Consider the following 17,744-nt stretch of genomic DNA (forward strand, 5'->3'; position numbering starts at 1 on the left):
TGCCATAAATAGAAATACAAATTAGAATTAATTATTAGGCCATTTTCATGCATTTGTATGTATATATTATTGGGTTTTTAATTTGAATCTATAATATACTTCTCTGTTTATTGTAACATTTGTACTCTGCTAACATTTATTTATTGATTATTGTCATATGATCATACCCCTTGAATGAAAAAAAAACTTCAACGTGGTTTTCAAAAGGAATAAAACAATAAAGTTATCAATAAAAACAGCTAAAATATTTTTTTAAAAAATCAGTGATAATCTAAAAGCAAATAAAAACACATGTCAGTGTTCTTCATGTCTGGACAGACTTCCCTAAAGAAAATTGTTTTTAGCAGGTGCTGAAAAGAGTCCAGTGAAGGCGTCTGCCTGAGGTCAATAGCCAGGGAGTTCCAAAGATTGATTCCTTACAACTGCGAAACAAGCATTATGTGGCACCTGGGCCACTTCTGGTAGTAGTAGCAGTGATGATAATACTGGGAATATAAAACATCTTATGATAGTGGGGAAATCTAGCCAGGGAACTTCTGGTGGTCAGTGTCAAGAGCTGTGGCCTCTTCCTCCTTTTGCCTCTTTGGACTGGACTTGGTGGTTTCAAAGAGAGAACAGCCACCTCTGACAGTTTAAATAGAGAACTCTCCTTTGCAAAGCAGCGTGTTCAACCCAAAACTTTGTTTTGCCTCTTAGGAAATAGCAGCTAAGCAGCCTTCAGAGGAGGAAGAGCCTAGAGTCCCAGAAGTAGAAGACCAGACTCTTGAGGAAAGAGCAAGCCCTCCCACCAGCAACAAAAAGACTCAGGAGTTCCCCGTCAGGGAAGCAGCAGACAACCAAGGGGCAGGTCCTGGTCCTGCTCCGGAAGTGGAGAGCCTGGCTGGGGCAGTGGAAGGACGTAGCCTCATGCGCACCCAGAGTGTTGCCTGGAGAGAGGAAGCCAGGAGCCCCAGAGAGGTAGTGGTGAGCCCCAGAGAGCCCCTTGGCTCGGCACAAGCTGCAAGCTCCACAAGCAGTGGTGGGCCTGGCACTCCGGCCAGAAAGGCCGAGGCTGAGGTGAGCCACGAAGTCAATGTTGCCCTTGGAGGCACAGGGCCCTCAAGTGAGGATGAAAGGACCAGCCGGGAAACGGGGGTGAAAACAGCCCAAGGAGAGAGTGGCCTTTCCAAAACACCGACTGCAGCCAGCAGCCTGACTCCAGCAGAGGGGCAGGAGGAGTCCGCTGTCTCTTCGGCCCTCCCTGGCATGACATTAGAGGAGACCAGCAGGCCGCTCTCGGCGCACCCACTTGTGAGTATTGCTCAGAAAGGGAGCGGCATCAGAAGAACAGTGGAAAAAGAGAGGCTCCACCTCCTTTCTGTCTTCTTACAGTAAAATGCAATCACATCTTACACACATTAAACTTGTGCGACTTCACACATGCACGATTGAAGGCCGGTCAGTTTGAATTCCACAAATTAAATGAAGGCAAGGTTTTCACCGTGCGAAAAGAGCTTTTAAGCTCTCTGTCCTGCTTACCGGGACAGGCCATCTCATTGTGCCTTCTCTGGAACTGTGGGGATGTTTGCACAAGATCTTGTGGGAACTCAGGCAGCGTTATGAGAGCATTGCCAAGCCGGCAGGCTGAGTGGGCCTTGCCCAGTAAAAACTCTCTTGCTTGGGAGACAAGGCCCATGTGGCATGCCAGCTCTGGAAAAGAAAGGTATGCATTTTTGCATATATGCACCACACTCAGAACATGACCCCAGTGTAAGATCTGGTTGTACTGAACATTTTTGAAAATCAATAAAAAAATAATTGGCAAAAAAAATCTGATTGTACTGTACAGTACAAGCGTTATTGAGAGTCACCCAGTGAAACATCAGTTTCATTCAAGGGCCCATCTAGACATTTTTAAATTGTGCATTCATGATGGTTTGTGTTTGTGATGGTGTCAGGGCAGCTCTGTAAGGACGCATCTTTTCCCATTCTGTTCTGCACCCCCCCCTTTTCTGTTCCACTGCCAAAAATGACGTCAGAGTACACTCGCAATGTAAGCACATGTAACTTGTGCACATTCAGCTTTATGCACTTGGCAAAATTAAAAAGGGCGCGAAAGGGGGTGAGTATGCAGGGAGGAAATCTTTGGCAATCCCACCCTCCATTGCAGCCAATGTGCTTTGACTATACACAATTTTGCTTTAGGTGCGATCCCCGGAGCGTAACCCCTGTGTAAGTTGGGGGCTTACTCTATTTGTATCATTGTCTGCTGTGGCGAAATGATTCAATTTACACAATTTACATTAATTATGTAAATCACATAAGGTGGTCATTATATTATTCTACCACCTTTATTCCACAAATGTAATTTTTTTTTTGCAGAAGACACCCAGACCAAAAAATAAAAAATAAAAACAAACTACCAGTCTGGAAGGCCACAAAATTCATGGTTGCATACAAATTTAATTTATGGCATTTGTGCTCACAATATGTTTTTGATTGCCACTGGGGGGGCCCTTTCCACACTTTGCATTTATTGCTGTGCACACTTTACGACAGGAATACTTAGCATATTGCTGCTGTATGATGTGATCTGACTCACCATTTGTAACTCCCTCCCTCTGCCCCGTCTCTCTTCCTGGCACAACCACTCCCCCTCCCCAGAGTTGCCAACAGGCAGCTCCTTCAGCTCCCCCCATCACTGTCCTGCTCTGACCAGCCCCTCCATAATGCTTCCTTGGGACTCATTACCTGTACCAGTTGGGCTTACCTCAGTAAAAAGATGTTGATGTTGGGGTGTGTTTGTGTGTGTGTGTATTTTTTTTTTGCTAAGCAGAGCCTCCCCCCTCTGGCTTTTTCTTTCAGAGTTTGTCTTGGGTCTTTGGCTATAACAGCGAACTCCCAGTTTTCAACCTGCTTGATGAAGACTACCGAGTGATCTTATACGTCTCCTCTCACACGGCCGTGATCCATGATGTCCTCAGAAACAGGCAATATCTCCTCCAGGTAGGGGTCAGTTCTGTATCGGTGCTGGAGAACCCATTTGTTCTCTCCTCCTCCCATCAGGCCAAATGAGGAGGAGGCTTCAGGCAGCAGACACAGATAGCAGGAGGGTGAGCTGGTGTTGGAGGACAGAGCTGAGTTTAGCACGTGGCCTGTCTTTTTTTTTTTTTGCTCTGCCAACTTGAGAGATTTTTCTGCATGAGGCACAGAACAAGATGGTGCCACATCCCATTGGGCAGCCACCTTGTGCTACCCCTCAGGGCAGCAGCCGGGCAGATTGCAGGGGCACACACACAGCTCTCCATCATCCCAACACCGCTCCCCTGCTGCCCCATGCTAGGTTCCTTCTGCTAGTCTGCTGCCCTGCTGCCGGTGATCCTGTCCAGTAAGCGTCTGCATATGAAACTGGACGGGGCACCCTCTTGCCCTGTACCACAGGTGGAAAAGGGTCCTGTGTCGGAAGGGTTTTTTCCTGTTTGCTCTTGTTGTCCTACCACCCGCCTGCTTGGCGGCACATCTTGCCTAATGGAGAGAACTGTAATCTGAAGTAGCCATGGTGAAAACTGAAGGGTGGTGGGTTTTACTGTAGATGACTTAATCCAGGTCACATTTCCCTCTGGTCATAGGGCGCTCTGTTTGAGGCCAAAATTTGTGCCCTGCAGCTCTCACACTGCCTTCCCAGAGCTGGGCAAGCACTAACGAGGCTGGGGTATGGACTCTAGGACCCTGTCAGAGCCCTCACACCTCCGTCCCAAAGTACTGTGCTTACTAGGCTTTGGGAAGGAGCCCCTGCTCCTCATGTAGGGAAACCGGGTGTGCTGCCCTAAGTATGCACCTGCCGTCGGCAGTGGTCCTGACCCCCACTGAGATGGATTCCCCGACCGATTCCCCGCAGGGTTATGTCCTCGATAAGAAAAGGTCCAACATTTAGCATACTGGCTTGAGGGAGATTTCCCATGAGCTGCCTCTCCAGGGCTTGCTCTCTTCCTTTGACTTTCCAGGGACACACAAGCTGCATTTCCTGCATCTGCGTAAGTGAAGACCGAAGGTGGATAGCAACAGCTGACAGGGGCCCCCAGAGCATGGTGACTGTTTGGGACGGATACTCTGCGTAAGCATCTGGTGGTGGAGGTTTGCTAACCATTTATTTCTGCGTTAGACCTCTCCCACGATAGTGTTGGTGTTGTGACTTGGTGAGTAATTGGGCAGCCATGAAGTCAAGGTCTTGGCTGCATCTGTCCCACCAGGGCATAAGTGAACCTGCTTCGATTTCAGAGCGTTCAGTGTGTGTTGTGTTCTCCAGGATTCCTGTGCACACCATATTTGACAGCCACCCAGAGGGCGGAGTCTGCGCCATTGCAATTTCCCATGATTGCAAGTTTCTGGCTACCATCGGGGCTGGAGAAGTGCAGGTAAAAGGAGCATTTCCTGTGCTGAATCCTCTAACTAGAGTGCCTCAAATTTGTGGAGGAGAGAAGTGAGGGGGGCACTCTCGATGGTGGGAGGGGAGGCCGTGAACAATTTTGTTTAATGGGCTATAAGCACTCAGGAGTCAGGATTTCCCAGAACATGGACTGAAGAGATCCTCTTTGGACTTTGGGGTGGGTCTTCTAAGGGAAGTGTGTTCTGGCACTTTTTCTGATCTGAAAAAAAGCACTGGGGGAGGTACTGGGGGAGGTATTAGAACAAGTATACACACTTTGAGGTGAGGTAATCCTTCAAACAAACTTGTCCCAAGCTCTAGTTAAAGGTAGGTAGCCGTGTTGGTCTGACGTAGTCGAAACAAAATAAAAAAATTCCTTCCAGCAGCACCTTAAAGACCAACTAAGTTTTTATTTTGGTATGAGCTTTTGTGTGCATGCACACTTCTTCAGATACCTTCAGATACCCAAGCTGTTAGGGGCCTCAGAGACCTAACAAATGGGCAGTCAGTATAGTTCTTTGAGACAAAGTGTAACCTCACTCCTGTCCATAATCATGCTGACCCGATGCCCAGTTAGGTTTCGTCCAGAGTAGTATGCCATGGGGGATGTGCAAGGTCTGTTAAGGCTTAGGAGAGTATGTCATTTTGTTGCCTTAAAATGCTTTCTTCATCATATCAGAAAGTTTGCATTTGGAGGTGGACCTCACCTGAGACAAAGCCTATCTGCAGCGTAGAAATCCAGCCGCAGTTTGGTTTCCAGGTGAGACATGGTTTGTTTTATTGATGGATGGGTGGCTGGATTGGATTTATATCCCACCCCTTCCCCTCCAGGGAGCCCAGATCCTCAATTTAAAAGCAAAAACAAAGTAAGAGCATTTCATCTAAGAGCAACTGAGCAACCCTGCCATGGTATCCTGTTTGTGGTGTTGAGGGTGTTCTTAGGATCTCTTAGATGACGCCTTCATCCTCCTCCGCTTACTTACGGTACTTTGTATTCAGCCTTCCCCTCATAGAGCTGTAGGCAAGGTACATTGGATCCCCCCACCCCCTTTACCTTCTTATCAGCCTGTGAGATAGGCCAAGCTGTGACATGCCTCTGGCCGCTGCATGAGTACCTGGCGATTTGAGCTCAGGTCTCGCCATTCCAAATGCTCCACACAGGCTTGTCTCGTTCTTTTTTAAAGCACCGTTCTTAACCTGAAACTGTTCTTAACCTGAGGTACCACTTTAGCTAATGGGGCCTCCTGCTGTGATTTCTGTTCTCATCCTGAAGCAAAGTTCTTAACCCAAGGTACTATTTCTGGGTTAGCGGAGTCTGTAACCTGAAGTGTCTGTAACCCGAGGTGCCACTGTAGTAGAGACAACAACAATTCATCAGTGTAGCAGAAAAAAAGTGTGTGAACTGACTCTTAGTTAATAGTTAGGCATCAGATTTCATTTAAAGCAGCCTTTCCCAACCTGGAGCTCTCCGGATGTTCTGGACTACAACTCCCATCATCCCTGCCCATTGATCACACGGTCTGAGTTGGGGTCTGAGACATCTGGAGGGAGTCATCCATTTGAGGAAGGCTGACTTAGGGGTCAACCTCCATGTAGGCTTCCAAATGAGAAGAAATTATAAGTGCCATGAGCTAAAGCATGGGTAGGCAAACTAAGGCCCGGGGGCTGGATCTGGCCAAATCGTCTTCTAAATCCGGCCCGCGGACAGTACGGGAATCAGCGTGTTTTTACAAGTAGAATGTGTCCTTTTATTTAAAATGCATCTCTGGGTTGTTTGTGGGGCATAGGAATTTGTTCATATCCCCACCCCCCCAATATAGACCGGGCCCCCACAAGGTTTGAGGGACAGTGGACCGCCGTCTGCTGAAAATGTTTGCTGACCCCTGAGCTAAAGTGTCATTCTGCTACTGCTGTCACCTCTGAGCTTGTTCTTTTTCCAGAATTACATTGCCTTTAATTCCCAAGACCATAAAGAGCTGGTCAGCAACAGTAAAATTCAAGTCCTCTTCTACATATGGGTAAGGTGGAATAAAAATGTCTGCCGTACTTTGGAATGTTGTTTTAGCTGGTAATATGTTCATGGGGGATGTAGGTGTTCACTATTTTATGACTGCACAGCTTCAACTCAGAAATGGTCAGAATTCAGCCTCCTGGAAATCCCAGCCAAGGTTCAAGGCTGCCTTTGGCCTGGGTAGTGCCGGCACTTCTGAAAACGGGCCATAACTCAGCTTTTGGTTTGCACGCAGAAGGTCCCAGGTTCATTCATTAACACATTCAGTGCATTTATCCTCCGTTCATCAGCTGGAAAGGTTCCCAGAAGGCTTATAGATCAACAAAAAAAGACACAGGCTCTGCCCTTGTTATATAAAGACATGGCACGAAAGGGAAAAGTTCTGGGGAGGAAAGAAGAAAATGATGTTAGAAGGTTCTTAGAATAATCTATTTACTGGAAATGGGCTGCTCACAGTGAGGTGGGGCTGGGAGACAGGCTTTGGTGGTGTCTGAGATTTGAATCTGTTTTTTTCTCCATGTCTCCTTAGAATACCGACATCTTGCACTACCATGCTCCCACCCTGACAGATAAAGTGAGTATTGCATTAAACACCTTAGGAATGTACAGAACTGACCCCTTTGGAGGGCCTTTGGGAAAGGCGCCCCCCTGCTCTTGCTCTATCTCTCCACCACTGTTGTTGCCAGCTGCTGCCTGTCACCATCTTCTTCTTTATCATGGTGCCCCCTGCTTGCTTGCCAGGCAGAGAGCCAGTGGGCAAGCAGGCAGTGGCATCTTTTGCTGCTCCTCCTTCTCAGCACCACCCATCAACTGGGGGTGGGGCTCAAATAATTTATGGGGAGGCAAAGGGACCGCAGCCCCTAGGAGTTTGCTCCTATGTTTTGTGTTATGGTTCTGCAGCAAGCAAATCCAAAGTCCTTCAGCAAAAACAGGTGACCAGAAGATCTGTGGGCAAACTCACCATGGCTGATTAGATACCCAGAGGCCAATTCACACAATTGGCTGACCCTGGCTATCTCCAGTCCAAGGGCAGTGTTGTAAACAGTTTAAAGACTTGCCTGTTGGTACCTTGATGGCGCAATTAAACTGAAAGCAAACCTTTAACCTGGAGGGTATGTTGTCCCATCCAGCCCTGCTGCTTGTATTCATGTCATTTGACTCATTCTGTTTTGAATGTGTAATTGCTGAACTAATAATAATAATAATAATAATAATAATAATAATAATAATTTATTATTTCTACCCGACCCATCTGCCTGGGTTTCTGCAACCACTCTGGGCGGGTTTCAACAGAACATTAAAAACAGAATAAAACTTCAAACATTAAAAACTTCCCTAAACAGGGCTGCATTCAGATGTCTTCCAAAAGTCGGATAGTTGTTTATTCCCTTGACGTCTGGTGGGAGGACGTTCCACAGATCTTGAGGCTGGCGTGCTGCACACTCTGCCCATCATCCTGCCCAGCCAACGGATTTTGAGGGGCATGACTGGGTTTGCGGGGAAAGTGGAGGAGGGCAAAAATACTCTGCAGTTGTGCTCCAGAGTATATTCTGAACCGGCAGCTCAACACATTTTGTGCAGTGGGAACAAAGGGTTTTGTGTTGCTGGGAACCCGGAGATTAATAAGGATCATAGAAGCATAGAATTGTAGAGTTTGAAGGGACCCTAAGGATCATCTAGCTCAGTCATCCTGCAATGCAGGAATCTCAGCTAAAACATCCACGACAGATGCTCACCCAACCTCTGCTTAAAAACCTCCAAGGAAGGAGAGTCTACCGTCTTCCAAGGGTGTCCGTTCCGCCGCCAAATAGCTTTTGCTGTCGGAAAGTTATCTCCCCTCCCTCCATTTTCATAACCTTATGTCAATATTTATTTTTTATTTATTAACTGCATTTCTATCCCACCTTTTTCTCCAAAGAGCTCAAGGCAAGTCTGGCTCATCCATGAGGCGAGGCGAGGCGGCTGCCTCAGGTGGCAGGATTCACAGGGGCAGCAGATCTGGCCTCAAAGGAACGTGTCGCCTGCTGCCGCCGACGCAGTGGCAGCAATGGCTGCGGCACACGCTTTGAAGGGTGGATCTGCTACCTCCTCGGCAGCCTCTTGCAAATGGTCTCCTCCTACCCTTGTTCCCAAAGGAGAGCTTCACTCACCTCAGCTTGTTCCCTGGCCGGGGGGGGGGGGTTCTTTTGTGGCTCACCTCAAGTGCCAGAATGTCTTGGCTTGAGGTGGCATACATGGTTCTCCTTCAGTCCCCACAACAACCCTGTGAGGTGGGTTAGGCTGAGAGGCAGTGACTGGCCCAAGGTCACCCAGTGAACTTCATGGCTGAGTGGGAATTCGAACCCTGGTCGACCCAGATCCTAGTCCAACACTCAAACCACTACCTTACACTAGCACATGGCAGTCTCTCCTCCTTCCTCTCTTCCTTTCTAATCTTTCCCTCTTTCCTTCTTTCTTTCAGGAGTGTTGTAAGGGCTGGTTCTCAGAGCTCCTGCCCACTATCCTCCTGCCTTTTAAAAACAAAAACAAAAACAAAACAAAACAAAACGCCTTCAGCCATACAACATCTCAATTGGCTCAGAGACTTAAATCTGTATTTTCCACATAAAAATTAGCATATGCAATATTTTGTGCAAATTGTGCCCTGTGCCTATGCCCAAGTCTTCCTTCCTTCCTCTCCTCCACCTTTCCCCGATCTCCTTTGTTTCTCTTAGTTATATGGATGGGGCAGAGGAGCTGTGCTTGCTGCTTGTGCAGTGCTGGGGGTGGGGGTGAGAACTGCTGAAAACCCACCCACCCACCCTGCCCTCTCTTATTCTCTGGTAGGGACAGGTGAGGAATTTGCTTCGAATGCAAGACCACTTAATTCACACTCCCTGAAACAGTATCAAACTGAAACAATGTGCTTGTGTCTGAATTAGGTGATGCAGTTTGGCAAGCAAAAACCTCATATATTATGGGATACAGGACACAAGAGTGTTGAAAGCGATGTGCAAAATGTGTTGTGTTGGCTTACAAGAATGTGTCCATTGGAAGGATTGTGCAGCTATAGAATTTTTTAAATAAAGATTTGCCAACTGATGCAGAAATGGGCTACAAACTGAACTTAAAATTGGAAAAAAAGAGAACTGGAGAGAGAGCTCACATTCTTCTATCTCTGTTCTCTGCCACTTGTATGCATTTGAAAGCTCTTCTGTAGCGGGCTGCTTTGTGTTTTGCTTGGTGGTGAAGGGCATCTTTCCCTTTCTCCCTTCTCCAGTCATTCAACAAGGTCGTGGGGATCTTCAGCCAGACCATTTTCCACTTCAGCTCTACACAAGCCATTACTGGGACTATGGAAGGGAAGCTGGTGGTCTGGGATGCCGTTTGCCCTCACTCCAAGTCTTCTGCCATGTGCCTCAAACCCTACAACATGAAAGCCATCAAGCTGGTGCACCTGCAGCGGGATGGGATCACGGTGCTGGCCATCACAGACAAGTGAGCAGCTTATCTCTCTGCCTTGTCGTCTGGGCATCAAGCGACCATGCTAGATCTTCAAGTACCTAGCCATAGCCAGGCCAAGTGGAAAATCCACAAAAGTATTCAGTAAATCCATAAATTCCATATGTCTCTGGGAGAAGGCCATCTTAACAGGCCCATCCTACCCCTTACGGGGGGGGGGGACACCTGTCACCAATAGCCCCAGTTAGGGTTGCCAGACTCAATAGAGGACAGGACTTCTGTGCTTTTAATTGCCCTGCTCTCTTTTGAGTCTGGAAACCTTAAAGAGAAACCAGCAGACCCTTTGCTTGGAAATGAAACAAAGGGTCTGCTGGTTTCTCTTTAAGGTTTTTCCAGACTCAAAAGAGAGCAGGGCAATTAAAGGCACAGAAGTCCTGCCCTCTCTTGAGTCTGGCAACCCTAGCCCCAGTTAGGTTTGCCAGACCCTCCAGGGCTGACCTGAAGCCTCCGGCCTTGCCTAACCCTCTCCAGATGGCAGGAGGAGGGCTTGAATCTCCAGCGGGGTGAGAGGGCCCTTTAAATAGGAAGACAACATGTGCAGCTTGCAGGCATCAGCCCAGCAGTAGCCAACTGCAAATTATTGGATTGACTCTCAGGGCACGGGGTCTGCCCTCCTTCCCTTGTTCTTCCCCTGTCCCATTAATCCCCATCTCTATACATATTGCACAGACTTTCCAGGGGCCACCCCCTATGACAGTGTTTCTCAACCTTTTTTGGGCCACGGCACACTTGTTCCGTGAAAAAAATCACGAGGCACACCACCATTAAAAAAGTTAAAAAATTTAACTCTGTGCTGCCCTATATTATAATTATGACTGTAAGAAACACTTGCCAAATATTGCTTTCCGGCGGGTTAGTGTTGAGTATTGGCGGCCGCCAGGCTTGTTTGCACTGAGCTTTGGGAAAGAGGAGGAGAAATATTGCTTTCCGGTGGGTTAGTGGTGTTTATTGGCGGCCGCCAGGCACGTGAGAATGCAAATCGCCCTTCTCGTCGCCGCACGTCGCGGCACACCAGCCAGCGTCTCGCGGCACACTAGTGTGCCGCGGAACAGCGGTTGAGAAACGCTGCCCTATGACATCACTGTGGCCCCAATGACATCATCAGGGGGTCTCTCAGGGTTTGGGCCCTGAAATCTTAGGGTCTGGGATGCTGCTGACCTAGCAACCCCAGCCCAAATGCAGCCTGCCACTCTTCTGGTCCAATTCGCCCCTCCTCCCACTGCTGCCTCACTGTACTGTATTTAGTTTGGCTGTCATTTATGGGACACCTGGTGAGTGTTAAGAGAAGTTCCCAAATTTTACCCAGCAGAGGGCACTGCTGCATTCAGTAACAGAGAAAAGTACAAAAGCAAGTGATGGATTGCAGAAAGGGGTTGGTTGTATCAAGCGCTGGCCTCGGTCCATTATATCTGAAGGAGCGTCTCTGCCTCCATCGTTCTGCCCGGACACTGAGGTCCAGTACTGAGGGCCTTCTGGCGGTTCCCTCGTTGCAAGAAGCCAAGTTGCAGGGAACCAGGCAGAGGGCCTTCTCGGTAGTGGCGCCCGCCCTGTGGAACGCCCTCCCGTCAGATATCAAAGAGAAAAACAGCTACTAGATTTTTAGAAGACATCTGAAAGCAGCCCTGTTTAGGAGGGCTTTTAATGTTTAATAGATTACTGTATTTTATTTTTCTGTTGGAAGCCGCCCAGAGTAGCTGGGGAAACCCAGCCAGATGGGCGGGCTATAAATAATAAATTATTATTATTATTATTATTATTATTATTATTATTATTATTATTATTATTAAGGGCTTCACAAGAGACCTGCCATCCTGTCTCACAAATAGCACACAGCACAGCAGCTCTATGAGAAGACCAAGGCAGCACTAGATGTGGTTGCAGGCTAAGCAGCTGCCTTGGCAATGCAGGCAACATATTATTTATCACAGGACCTGCTCTGTCACAGCAGACAAGGGCCAGAGCCTTAACATCTGTGCCATGGGCTTCCTGGAGGGATTGTCTGAATTGCTAACTGAACCTCAGAGAGCCAAAGAATCCTAAGAAACATAGTTTAGTGCAAGAGCAAGGAATTGTTTAGCCAAATCGCCAGCAAATTTCCCTCTCCCTTGGAAATAAACATTTGGAATGAGATTTCCAAAGCACACCTGCTCACTCGCCTCATTAAAAGCAAGGCCTGACCAAAGACGTTTGCTGCCTGAGGTGACGGAAGAGATGGCAGCCCTCACTCCACCCCAGCTACCAAAGCTGTTGAATTTGGCCTCAACAATGGCTGCAAGACGGTGCCCTCTCCCCCAAGTGGTGACATTCGGCTGCTGGCCAGGCAACACATCTTCTTAGACTTTGGCAGCGTTCACCACCCCCAGCTTCTGCCTCACTCTTCCTAATGGCAGGGCTGGCCCTCAAAGGATAAAAGACAGACACGGTCTGAACAATATACATGAGTGTAATAGTTAGAATATAGAAAACTGCCTTATGCTGAGCTAGATTATTAGTCCATCCACCCCAATATTGTCTACACAGACTGGCAGCAGCTCTCTAGAGTTTGGGGCAGGGGACATTGCCATTGGGGATTGAGCCTGGGATGGTGAATACAGGTGCTCTACCACTGAGCTATGGCTTTCCCTATCTACTTTCAATACGTGGTTGAGGTAGAGCTCTTTCTGGTGACGGACATTGGTCCTGATGATAATAATGTCCTGTGCTCCCTATTTTGTGGCCCTTAGCTGTCAGTAGAAGCCATTCACATTATGCTTGTCCAGATTCTGATTTGGCAGGGCAGAGGGAGATGGGCAATGCAGGCAGCAAATGCTGTTCTGCCCCCTCTGAGCTGGTGTGCTGCACTCAGATATGGCAGAGGCGCTCCCCACTGCTTGTCTTGGACATTCAGCTGCTGTCTTGCTGACTTGGATACAGAGAATGGGTGCCAAGGCATTGTGGCACCTCATAGAATCATAGAATCATAGAGTTGGAAGAGACCACAAGGGCCATCCAGTCCAACCCCCTGCCAAGCAGGAAACACCATCAAAGCATTCTTGACATATGGCTGTCAAGCCTCCGCTTAAAGACCTCCAAAGAAGGAGACTCCACCACACTCCTTGGCAGCAAATTCCACTGTCGAACAGCTCTTACTGTCAGGAAGTACTTCCTAATGTTTAGGTGGAATCTTCTTTCTTGTAGTTTGAATCCATTGCTCCGTGTCCACTTCTCTGGAGCAGCAGAAAACAATCTTTCTCCCTCCTCCATATGACATCCTTTTATATATTTGAACATGGCTATCATATCACCCCTTAACCTTCTCTTCTCCAGGCGAAACATACCCAGCTCCCTAAGCCGTTCCTCATAAGGCATCGTTTCCAGGCCTTTGACCATTTTGGTTGCCCTCTTCTGGACACGTTCCAGCTTGTCAGTATCCTTCTTGAACTGTGGTGCCCAGAACTGGACACAGTACTCCAGGTGAGGTCTGACCAGAGCAGAATACAGTGGTACTATTACTTCCCTAGATCTAGATGCTATACTCCTATTGATGCAGCCCAGAATTGCATTGGCTTTTTTAGCTGCTGCATCACACTGCTGACTCATGTCAAGTTTGTGGTCTACCAAGACTCCTAGATCCTTTTCACATGTACTGCTCTCAAGCCAGGAGGCAAACCACAAAATGTCACCCCTCTCCCTGCCAGGGAAGGGGGGGTGAATGAAGATCTACATCAGTAACAAGGGGGGCGGTAAAGATCTACATCAGAATCTGCTAACCCTGCGGATCCTGCCACCTGAGGCACTCACCTTGTCCTTTGCCCCAGGAAGCAAAATGTCTTTGGTCCACCCCTGTAGCTAGGTTTTTCTTTTAAGAGGCCAATCCAGAGCAATCACATATTGCCTATTTTAGGTTTTAATGTTATTCTTTGTGACCAATGTGATGGCAGATCTCTACAACAAATTGATTTTCCTTTTAGGAATTTTGTGACCTGTGATGTCAAAGGCCATGTGAAATTCTATGATGGAGACCTGCAGCTTCTTCACTGGTACAGCCAGTTTAAACTGGGATGCATCCGATCCATATCCTTCTCCAAGAAACCGATATGTCCTGTGGACACCACCAATTTCCCCACTTCTAGCACTTTAGCAGGGCTTCCCTTTGTTGTCAGGTGAGAACTGAAGAGAATCGCATTTGGTCCCACCCTGCAGGGCTATTTTCTACTCATGGTGATGTTGTCCCTAAAGCTGCCGCCACTTAAGGCCGTCTGTGCAGCTCCGCATTCATTTTCTGTGTATGTATCAGTCACAAAGAGGTAAGTCATACAACGAACCATACGGAAAAATGGAAATCAGTGGTAGGCATCCAGTAAATAATCATATTCACTGCCTCAGCATGTTACTCTGGATTAGGAATCAAAATTCTGTTTCTTTTTCATGGTGCAGGAATTTTATTATTTCCACGGCGGATGCGTTGGTGGTCCACGTCAAGACGGAAGGGACGAAAGTCAGCAAGTGCCTAGAGGAGCCCAAGAACGCTGTCCATGCCATCAGCTGCCACCCGAGCAAACCTCTCATGGCCAAGGGGAGTTACTGTGGGCTCCTGAAAGTGTGGAACTACAAGATCAATAAATACCTCATTAGCCGAATCTTTAAGGGTGAAAATATCCAGAGCCTCTGCTATGACTCCAGCGGTATTGATCCATACTCCTTCCTTTGCAAAAGGCAGAGCTATAGCTAGGGGGGGGGGAGAGGCTAGCTAGGCTTTTTGCCCCGTGTGAAGCCTTCAAAGGGGCGCCATTGAGGCTCCAAGCCTGTGTTGTTTGTGCATGCAAATGCCTGGGTGTGGGTGTGCCAAACTGGGTCTTTAACCTGTGTGAAATGAAGCCTAGTTTTGCCCCTGCAAAAGGAAGCCTGGGGAGGGGGAAGATTTTTGGCAGGGTGGGGGTGTAGGGAGGAGAGTGTTTCAGTCTATTGATGCCTTTGCAATAATTCTTTACATGCATACTGCTTAAGTGATGCTAGTTCTGTTATTATGGATCCTCAAAATCAGATTGACTCTTTCTGAGGAAGATTCCAAGGAAGACGCCCCATTGCTGGCCATTAACAGTGGTTTTTGTTTGTTCTTATTGCTTCCACACCAGCAGGGGTTTTTTTGGAATTGTAATCCTTTTAATTCTCATTTTAAAGGAAACATTATTTCTAGCTAGGTGCTTTCTAGAATTCTTTGTGTTGCCCTCCCATAATTTTTCAAACCTGATTTGCAGGACTTGACTAATAATAATAATAATAATAATAATAATAATAATTAATTGCACTTGCAGGGCCAAACTACTGAGCTTTTTGGGGGGGGCTACTGTGCCTTTAATCAGACGCTTCTTCCTTGTGGAGTCTCCCTCTATAGATTTCCTGTTCAGCATAGCTGAGGAATTGCCCTTTATCTCTTCCCTGTGGAGGGATGAAGAGTCGGCTCATTGGTGCTCTATCTTTTGAACAGAATGCAAATAAGAGTCAGAAGTCACAAGCGGGCAGTTTTTAATTAAAATTCCTGGACAAGAATAATTTCTTAGATAGCCCTATGGGAAGATCTTGTCCTTGCCAATATAGCATTATATTAGTTGCTACAAGGAACCAACACTTTAATACTTTCCCACCTAATTATGAGAAACCAGTAGAAAAAGATGTTGCCTTATACCAGCCATCGCTGACTTGGTTCCCTCCAGAGGTTTTGTGCTGCAGCTCCCGTCATCTTAACCAGCACAGAGCTGATGACGGTGGTTGGTTGTCCAAAATATCAGGAGTAAGCCAGGCTGGGGCCGTACGCCTTAGATAATCCAATCTTGCTGGGATGAGAAGTGTGCAGAACAACTATTTCTCCCATGCGTTTTTTAGGTTCATTATTGGCAGCCGGATTCATTGATGGAAGTGTTTACATTCTGGATTCTGTATCTTTGGAGAACGACTGTCCAGAGCCTTTCCGATATTCCAGCACTCCCATCACCGTCATGAGCTTCTCTCCTGACTCCCAGTATCTTGCGACTGCGGTGAGTATTCCTTCCCCTTACGACGTGTGAGTCACGTGGTGCTTTATTCCTACAGAAGCATTTCTTCTCCCTACAACACAGAAGCAGTCTGAGGTAATCCACTTCCTGGGAAAATGGAATCAATGTTTTACTGCAAATACAATTCGGCCCTTTCCTCAAGGAGTTCAGAGCAGTGTCCGTGGTTCTCTCACCCTGCCCCGTTGCCCCCATTTTATACTCCTAACAACCTTGCAAGGTAGGCTAAAAAGGCAGACAGTGACCACAATGAACTTTCACGGCCAAGAGGGGATTTGAAGCCAAATCTCTCCATGCTGGAAGCCCAAGGGCAGAGCACCAGCCTTGCCTGCCGTCGCTACAGGTCCCGGGTTCAAACCCCTATGGCATCTCCAGGTAGGGCTAGGAGGGACCGCTGTCTGAAGCATCCGTGTAGCTACACGGAGCAGTGGTCTGACTCAGTATAGGGCAGCTATCGAAGTCCAACGCTGCTGTGGCAAAGGAAAAATGAAAGGAAAGAGAGAAATGATTCATTGATAAGAAGTGGGGTTTTTCTTTAATTGTCTTTCAGGATGAAAACATTTCATTGAACCTTTACAAACAAATCATGGTTGAGGGGAAGAAAGTCTGGGACCGCCTGGCAGCCTTGCACTCCCATTACAAGCCCATTCGCACCATTCTCTTTGGGGTTCACTTGGACAGTGATGAACCTTGGCTCTTAACACTTGGCGAAGATCGACTCTTGGTAGGTGCTGTGAGCAGGACACAGTTTCTGGTCATGCTGAGTTGCATAGAGATGTGTTAGTCTGGAGTGGTTTCAGAATGGAGCCATTGGAGGCTGTGAACCAGGGACTTTGGAGGTCCAGCCAGTGGTCCAAGTCAGGTTGCCCAATGGCCATGACTGGCCCCCACTCTTCAACTTCAGCACTGTGGAGGTTCAGCAAGGGTTGAATACCAAACTCATTCCACCACACATTCAGTCAAATACACCAGCATTTCTCCTAATGCACGCATTTTAGTACTGTATACAGTTTTCTTAATACATACCGTATTTTTCGCTCCATAGGACGCACCTGACCATAGGATGCACCTAGTTTTTAGAGAAGGAAAACAAGAAAAAATATTTTGCTTTCTTAAATTGTCCTAGGCATAGCAGCCAACTCCTAGAGGCCTAGGTGCCTTTGCCCCCCCATTTAAATATTTGAGGAAGCTTATTTTGCAAAGGGGGAAAGCTCCTTTTTTTAAAGGGTCAGCTCAAAGTTGTGCAGCTTTTTTTGCAAATGGGAAAAGCCCCATTTGGGGTGTGTGTGTGTGTGTCATCTCAGAGTTGTGCATCTTTTTGCAAAGGGGGAAAGCTCCATTTTTTAGGATCAGCTCAAAGTTTCTGAGTTTCCTTGCAAAGGGAAAAAATCCTGTTTTTATGGGGTTCAACTCACAGTTCTGCAACTTCTCTAGGAAAGAGACCCATTTCTACAGTTTCCAGACAGATAATCTAATCAGCCAGTCACATGTCTCCCTCTGCAGACAACAATTGTGGCCTAGGCAGGGGGCCGGGAAGGGACCTAGCTCTCTTATCTCCCTCTCCGATCTCTTGCAATCAGCTGCTGAGTGGGTTCCTTTCACTTTCCCTCTTGTTAGCCTTTAGCTCTTTAAAAGAAAAAGCACGAACTGCCTTTAGCCCCTGGGCAATTCGGCTCCAGGGACCACACATTCGCTCCATAAGACGCACAGACATTTCCTCTTACTTTTTAGGAGGGAAAAAGTGTGTCTTATGGAACGAAAAATACGGTGCCTTTTTGGAAAGCATCATTTCCTGTCA

General features: G+C 47.4%; 1 protein-coding gene across 5 annotated transcripts in view; it reads left to right on the plus strand.

The window, feature by feature from the left end:
* Nucleotides 1-17,744, plus strand: part of CFAP251 (cilia and flagella associated protein 251) — a 37,725-nt gene that overhangs the window by 2,129 nt on the left and 17,852 nt on the right. For all 5 annotated transcript variants that reach the window (XR_015947418.1, XR_015947419.1, XM_060269929.2 and 2 more), the window contains exons 3-14: nucleotides 697-1,290; nucleotides 2,845-2,985; nucleotides 3,984-4,093; nucleotides 4,286-4,394; nucleotides 5,085-5,165; nucleotides 6,346-6,423; nucleotides 6,946-6,990; nucleotides 9,676-9,893; nucleotides 13,868-14,059; nucleotides 14,334-14,581; nucleotides 15,780-15,931; nucleotides 16,497-16,670. Coding sequence is in view for 3 of the 5 variants with exons in the window: in XM_060269929.2 (XP_060125912.1) it covers nucleotides 697-1,290; nucleotides 2,845-2,985; nucleotides 3,984-4,093; nucleotides 4,286-4,394; nucleotides 5,085-5,165; nucleotides 6,346-6,423; nucleotides 6,946-6,990; nucleotides 9,676-9,893; nucleotides 13,868-14,059; nucleotides 14,334-14,581; nucleotides 15,780-15,931; nucleotides 16,497-16,670 (2,142 nt within the window). In the remaining 2 variants the exon portion in view is untranslated. The remainder of the gene's footprint in view (nucleotides 1-696; nucleotides 1,291-2,844; nucleotides 2,986-3,983; nucleotides 4,094-4,285; nucleotides 4,395-5,084; nucleotides 5,166-6,345; nucleotides 6,424-6,945; nucleotides 6,991-9,675; nucleotides 9,894-13,867; nucleotides 14,060-14,333; nucleotides 14,582-15,779; nucleotides 15,932-16,496; nucleotides 16,671-17,744) is intronic.

Source organism: Zootoca vivipara, chromosome 16 (assembly GCF_965207765.1).
Source record: "Zootoca vivipara chromosome 16, rZooViv2.hap1.1, whole genome shotgun sequence".
In the NCBI taxonomy this organism is placed as follows: domain Eukaryota; kingdom Metazoa; phylum Chordata; class Lepidosauria; order Squamata; family Lacertidae; genus Zootoca; species Zootoca vivipara.